The sequence below is a fragment of the Rattus rattus genome, chromosome 8 (assembly GCF_011064425.1).
Source record: "Rattus rattus isolate New Zealand chromosome 8, Rrattus_CSIRO_v1, whole genome shotgun sequence".
Classification (NCBI taxonomy): Eukaryota; Metazoa; Chordata; class Mammalia; order Rodentia; family Muridae; genus Rattus; species Rattus rattus.
In genome coordinates, this window is record NC_046161.1 from 67378330 (window position 1) to 67385464 (window position 7135).

At 46.0% G+C, this 7135-nt stretch overlaps 1 protein-coding gene across 1 annotated transcript; it reads left to right on the plus strand.

The window, feature by feature from the left end:
- The first annotated feature begins 694 nt into the window (after positions 1-694).
- Pigbos1 (PIGB opposite strand 1) lies at positions 695-1152 on the plus strand. Its single transcript, XM_032911555.1, has one exon. The coding sequence runs from the start codon at positions 869-871 to the stop codon at positions 1031-1033; it is 165 nt and encodes a 54-aa protein (XP_032767446.1). The 5' UTR covers positions 695-868; the 3' UTR covers positions 1034-1152.
- The last annotated feature ends 5983 nt before the right edge of the window (positions 1153-7135 follow it).

Sequence of the window (7135 nt, forward strand, 5' to 3'; positions counted from 1 at the left end):
ACATTTTTGTTGACTTGTTTTGTTCTTTGTTTGGGACCTGTTAGTTATGGAATCCAGACTTGCAGTGCAACCAAAGGGTGACCTTGAGTTCCTGATCCTCTTGCCTGGACCCAAGTGTTGGGAATAGGAGCCTGTGCTACCATGCCTGAAGAAATAAAAATTTTAATATAAAATATGATTTTTTTAACTACTGACAACTAAATTGAAATTTTAGAAAATGTTCCATAGTAAGCCTATGTGCTGTCATGCAGCCTCTATGTATTTATTAGTTAGTGATTCTTTTTTTTAAAGATTTATTTATTTATTTAATGTATATGAGTACACTGTAGCTGTCATCAGGCACACCAGAAGAGGGCAGCAGATCCCATTACAGATGGTTGTGAGCCACCATGTGGTTGCTGGGAATTGAACTCATGACCTCTGGAAGAGCAGTCGGGGCTCTTAACCGCTGAGCCATCTCTCCAGCTCCCTAGTTAGTAATTCTTAAATATTACAAAAACATTCATGCCAGAGGAAAGTAGTAACAAATCTTCTAGAGGGCAGTTGTGGGGCTGGAGTCATGGCCCGGGAGTTAAGAATGAACTGCTCTTCCAGATGACCTGAGTTTAGTTCCCGGCACCTGTGTTAGCTTACAACTGCCTGTAACTTCAGCTCCAGGGCCTTGGACACTTTCTGGCCTCCATGGGCTCCAGCCCCCCATACCCCATACCTTCCCATACCCCCATAACTTAAAATAAAATTGTTTCTAAAAGGCTGATGTACTAAGTGGTCCACTTTTTTTTGTCCCTTTTTCCATGGAAACAGTTCTGAAGAGATTTGCCGTCTGTGGAGCCTAGTCACGCTCAGCTGTGCGCCGCTCGCCCTAGCAATGCTCGGGAGATTGACGCTTCCACAACTGCTTTTTGCTGCCGCCCTTGGAGTTGCTGGAGGAATGTATATTTATCAACCAATATTTGAACAGTATTCCAGAGATCAGAAGGAATTAAAAGAAAAGGTGAAAATTTTGCAAGAATCAGAGGAAAAGAGGAGCTAATTCTGCATAAACTGAAATTGTTTTCATTGCTTAAAGTCCTATTGACATCACACATGGACTATTAATCTAGCAAGAATTTAGTGTGTTTTAAATAAATCATGGGTAATGGATCTAAGTTATTTATGGATGTAATTCTTCATTGGTTTGTTTTGGGGCAAGAGCTCACTATGTAGCACAGGCTGGCCCCAAGCTCTAAGCTGTCCAACCATAGCTTTCTTCCTAGCATTTGTTTTTTAGACAGGATCTGTCTCTGTAGCCAAGGCTGGCTTCAAACATGCAATCCTGCCACTGGTGTTGGGATTACAGATTATCACCATATCTAGCTCAGAATGAGATGCTTCATTTTTAAAAATACTTTTTAGTTATATGTAGTTGTGCATGCACTTCTTATGGGTTATGTACATGTGAGTGCAAGTGCCTGTGAGGCCAAAGTTGTCTCCGAGAGCCGGAGTCACAGATGGTTGTGAGCTGCCATGCGGGTCACATGGAACTAAATCCTAGGTCCTCTGCAAGAGCAACGAGCTCCTAAGTGTTGAGCCACGTCTGCAGCCCCGATGTGTTCACTTTAGCATTCACTCATGCATTCACTATCTCTCTCTGCACCCCCGACGTGTTCACTTTAGCATTCACTCATGTACTCGCTATCTCGTGTCTTTTAAGAGTAGGGCAAAAATTTCCTACTGCATAAATTAATTTAGCATGTTTAACAGTTAGTGTGTACTTTTTGAGCTGGAGAGATGGCTCAGCAGTTAAGAGCACTGGCTGCTCTTTCAGCGGTCCTGAGTTCAATTCCCAGCACCCAATTGATGGCTTATAACCATCTGTAACTGTAGTCCCATGGGGTCTGGTGATCTCCCCTGGTATGCAGGTAGATGTTCATGCAGACAAAACATTCATATACATAAAATAATTTTTAATTTCCTCTATCATGTACAATAAAACCACACAAATGTGAGAAGTTTGCGTGTTATATTTTTTTCCAGTTTTAGAAACTGAACCCAGGATCCCTGATGCTATCTATCTAAGTGTTTAGTCACTGACCTGTGCCTCCAGCCTTCTTTTTACTTTATTATTATTATTATTATTATCATCATCATCATCATCATCATCATCATTAAAGACCCTTATTAACAGGTGCTTGCAATTTGTTTACTTTTTGGAAAAAATCAAGTTGTAAACTTTGTTACAAATTAAAAATGAAGTTCTTAAAAATCTCAACTTGACTAGATGTGGAACAATTTAAAAAACGTTGAAGATGTATTGAGAAAAACCAGGCCTTTTTTTTCTTTTTACTTTCTAAAATATTTTAAAAAATTTTTTATTGTATGTACACTATAGCTGTCTTCAGACACCAGAAGAGGACATCAGATCTCATTACAGATGGTTGTGAGCCACCATGTGGTTGCTGGGAATCGAACTCAGGACCTCTGGAAGAGCAGTCGGGGCTCTTAACTGCTGAACCATCTCTCCAGCCCCACTTTCTGAAATCTTTAAAGGCTTTATTTCTTAAGTTTTACATGTACAAGTGTTTGCCTGTATATATGTACACATACCATGGACATGTTTGGTGTCTGAAGGCCAAAAGAGGAGAGTCGATCCCCTGGGGTTGGAGATAGTTGTGAGCTGCCCTGTGGATACTGAACTAATCCCCCATCCTCTGAAAGAGCAGCAAGTGCTCTAATCACTGAGCCATCTCTCCATCACTCACTTCTTGAATCACAAATGTCACTGAGTTGCCCAGGTTCACATCGAGTTCACTCAGTAGCGCAGACAGGACTTTAACTTGTGATTATCCTTCTGTTTTCTCCAGAGTACCTGGAACCACAGGCCTGTGCCATCAGGGTTGGCTCTTGTCATACAATCCAGGATGGCCTTAAACTCACATTGTAGCTTAAGCCAGCATCAAACTGGTCCTCTTGCTTCAGCCTTACACATGCTCAGATTGAATTTGTGTGCCACTATAGCTGGCTTGAAAATTGAAAATCAGATACCAAGCTTCTCATTGACAGAAGCTCTTTGTGTAGTGGGATTCTATTAGGTGTAATCCTTTCATTCTGGGACCCAGGCTCATGGCACAGGCTGTATCTGGGCTGTGGCAAGAGAAAGACAGACATAGAGACATACTCAGGACGTGGAATTGTGCGCTTCTGCTTAGGTATAAATGGGTGTGGCACTTTTTTTTCATTGTTCGTTTAGAGTATGTCACAGGCTGAGACATGGACCCTTGGAACCAGATGCATAGTCAAGTCTCAGGGAATGGGTGAAGCCCTAGGTTTCAGGACCAGCACCTCACACACTGGGCGCAATGATGCAGCTGTGTGATCCCAGCACTCAGGTGGAAGCAGGAGGTTCAAAAGAACCAACCATTACCAGTGACAATGTTGTTCCTCAATATACCTTCTTCACCCCCAAAAGTTTGTGTGTAGGGAGCTTGGTCCCCAGTGTGATGGTATTGAAAGGTGATAGCTTCTTAAGTGCCTGAAGGAAGACGGTTGCCTTGCTTTCCTGAGGAAGCTATTTCTCTTCACCCCCCATAGAACAATAGAAAAGATTCTGTTCGGGTCCAGTGTATTGGGGTTGCTTACAGAAGCATGGGTGTCTCTGGTAGCTACCATCCGCAGAAAGCTCCTTGGACATAGTTGAGAAAGGACTGCATTGTGGTGCAGTCCCAGTAGCTACAGACTGGAGGGTGGGCACGTGGGTGGGCAGTAGAGTTTGCGGTGGCAGGCTCTAGGGATGACGGAAACTTAACCCAGGCTTCTCAATATTTTGCTTTCTTGGAAATGGAATTCTGAACGGGGCAGGCCAGTGTTAACCTCAGAACCACCTTTGGGTGGATTTGGGTAATGTCATTCATCCCTAGGTCGAGACCCAGACAGCTCACAGAAAACCCTAGGCATCGACAGAAGGCCACTAGGAGGCAGCAGAAGTTCACAGGATGCTCCTGACCCTGCCGGGTCTTATTTTGTTATGCCACCCCATAATTTCCTTCTTACTGTGCATTAATTGCCTTAACAGTTTTTAGGACTTCTGGGTGAGTGTTATCCGAGTTAGAGTGTGCGGGTAGACTCTGTTGGCCATTGCCTTCCAGAATAGTGTTTATTTTCTCCTGCCTGTATCTTGCCTATTTTTCTCGCCGTTAGGTCCAGAACACCAGTAGGCTATGCCCAGGCTGTCTCCAGCGAAGATGCACAGCCATGAAAAAGCTTTTAGGACAGACCTTTGGAATCCCCAGGGCGCGCCTCGCCTTGCCCAGATACCGGGGCGATTTGAGCTTTTAGTGAGTGGCACTCTTGGTCTCAAAGAAAACCACCCTCTGTGGTTCTCACACCTTACAGAAGGGGCGAGGAGACCTGTTCCGTGCTAGGCGAGGCGAGGAGGAGACGTTTCTGTGGCTGGGGGCCTGTGGGCAGGTGACAAGGGGCGGAGGTGGAGGCCGCTCAGGGCCCGCCCCCACTGCGCTCTCCTCTACGGGAAGTGATGTGGGGCCGGACGGAAAATAGCGCTAAGCACCCAAAAAAGGCCAGTCGCTCGGGGTCCCGAGCTCCACTTGGAAGGGAGTACCTAAGGGATAGAGCACGGCGAGGACTCAGCAGGTTGGGAATCTAGTACTACAGGGACGCAACACCGCGGGGACAGCACCCGACAGAGCACCAAACCGGGTGAGCACTGCGATCTGAGCGCTGCAGGTAGCAAGCAAGCAAGCAAGCCGGCCCTGGAGCTATCAGGGGACAGGGGACAGATCTCCCGATGCTGGTTCTCTAGAGTTCCAGGGGCTGGGGTCCAAGGTTATCCCAGGTGGTATCTAGGTTTCAGAGTCCCTTTAATGAGGGGAGGAGGAATAGGTATGCCCCCCACCTCTTTTTCCCTCGCTTCGGTTTTGACTTTAAAGTCTTTAGAAAGAGAAAGGGCTCTCCGTTTTTCTGTCATTCAGAGAACCCAGCTGGTCAGGTTGGTCTGAAGAGTCACCCTATCGGAGGTAGAATTGATGCGATGACATATTTTGGTCACTTTGCCAAGACCGGGTCTCTGGCCCAGTAGCTGGGTACCGCTTTGGAAAGCCAGCTCTGAAATATAGGAGATTTTGAGGCGTCTGAGCATTCCCCCGGCTTTTGCACCTTGCTGTTGTCTGGAGTATTCTCCCTAGGCTTCCCTTTCAAGCGCAAGGGCTAACAGCTGTTCTGCTTTAGCTGTTCAGTCCAGCGGGGTGAGGAAGGCAGGAGATTTCTTATTCACTTCGTTAAAGCTCTCTGTAGAGTGGAACCGACCTGGGAAAGGTAATCCCTGCATTTGGAAGGTGGCAGAGAAGGATCCAGGGTTCAAGGTCAGCCTTTGCTACGTAGTGAGCTTGAGACCAGCCTGGGTTACGGGAGACTCTCTCAAAAAACAAACACCAGCAAAAAGAAAGGAAGGGGGTGGGGGGTGGGGTGGGAAAAGGACATACAGCAATGCCGAGCACACCAGAGTGGGAATTGCTTTTTTATTTTACCTTGGTCTCCTCCCCTCAGCACCTTACCGTTTCCTCTCCATAATGTGTCTTAATTAGTCTCTCTCTCTCTCTCTCTCTCTCTCTCTCTCTCTCTCTCTCTCTCTCTCTCTCTGTGTGTGTGTGTGTGTGTGTGTGTGTGTGTGTTCGCGCATGTGGATGTGTATGTAGAGCACAGAAGTCAGTGTTAAGTGTCTTCATCACTATCCATCAAATCTGTCTTTTTGTTTTTGAGATGGAGGCCTCACTATGTAGCTCTGGCTGGCCTGGAATTCACTATGTAGATCAGGCCGATCTTGAACTCACAGAGATCTTCCTGCCTCTGTCTCCCAAGCATTTATTTAGCCCATGAGGTGTTAAGTCAGGGAGCACCAGGCCTCCAGCTTTGCCCCGGCCCCCGCCCCTGCCTTTTAAGATTGACTTTGGCTGTGCAGAGTCCCTTGCGTCTCTGTGTGGAATTTATGGTCAGCCTCTCAGTTCTGTTACCTTGGCTTTAGAGCACACACAGGCGTTTTGAAGAGGGAAGCCAGTCTTTGGAAACCAGATTTTTAACTTCCTTTCCCGACACCTGTTTTCCCCATCTTAGTAAAGACATTTCACTCTTACAGAACCTCAGACCACACTCTCCAGAATCACCCTCAATTATCTTCATTCTCCCATGCCTCTTGCCCTACATGGACACATTTTATTGAATCTAACTTGAGTATAACTAAAAATTTTTTTTTGGTTTACAAACTTCTTAAGTGGCTGGAGAACTGGCTCTGTAATGTAGAGCGCATACATGATTCTTCCTGAGAACCCAGGTTTGGTTCCTAGCACCCACACCAGGCAACTCACAACTGCCTGTAACTCTGACTTCAGAGAATCCAGTGCTCTCTTCCGGCCTCTGCCAGCATCGCACAGTATTGTGCATGTACAGAAATGTAGGCAAAATGCTCATGCACATGAAATAAAAATAGAGCTTTTGTAAATATTACATTTATCATTTGTGTATGCTATGATATGTATGGGAGGTCAGAGAACAGTTTACAGGAGTCGGTTCTTTCCTTCCACCATGCGGATCTGGGGATTTAATTCAGGTTGTATGGCTTGGTGGTAACCTCTGCACTACCTTGCCTACTCAGTTTTTTTGGGGGGAGGGAGCCACGTAGTTGAAACATGGCTTCATTATATATCCCAGGATCGCTTGGAGCCCAGCGTGTAGCCTAGGCCTCAGCCTCCTGAGTGCAATTACAAGTGTACAAGTGTGCCCTACACCTGGCCATGATCACATCTGACAGAACAACCATTTCTCTACTGTTTGCGCCCATTCCTACTACCTTCTCTAGTTGTGTTCCTGCCAAAGCCTCTTAAAACACTTCCAACCTTGTTCTTACATCTCTATAATCTTTCCTCAACACAGAGATCACCTGTACACACACACACACACACACACACACACACACACACACACACACACACACACACACACACACTTTCTACTGTTATTCCAGAATGAGAAACAAGGTTCTCACTGGGTGGTGGTGGTGGCATATGCTTTTAATCCCAGCACTGAGGAGGCAGAGGCAGGCAGATAGATCTCTGTGAGGTCAGGGCCAGCCTAGTTTACAGAGCTA

What these genes read in the sequence shown, in the direction of transcription:
- Pigbos1 (XM_032911555.1), top strand. Translation starts at nt 869, where the DNA reads ATGCTCGGGAGATTGACGCTTCCACAACTGCTTTTTGCTGCCGCCCTT.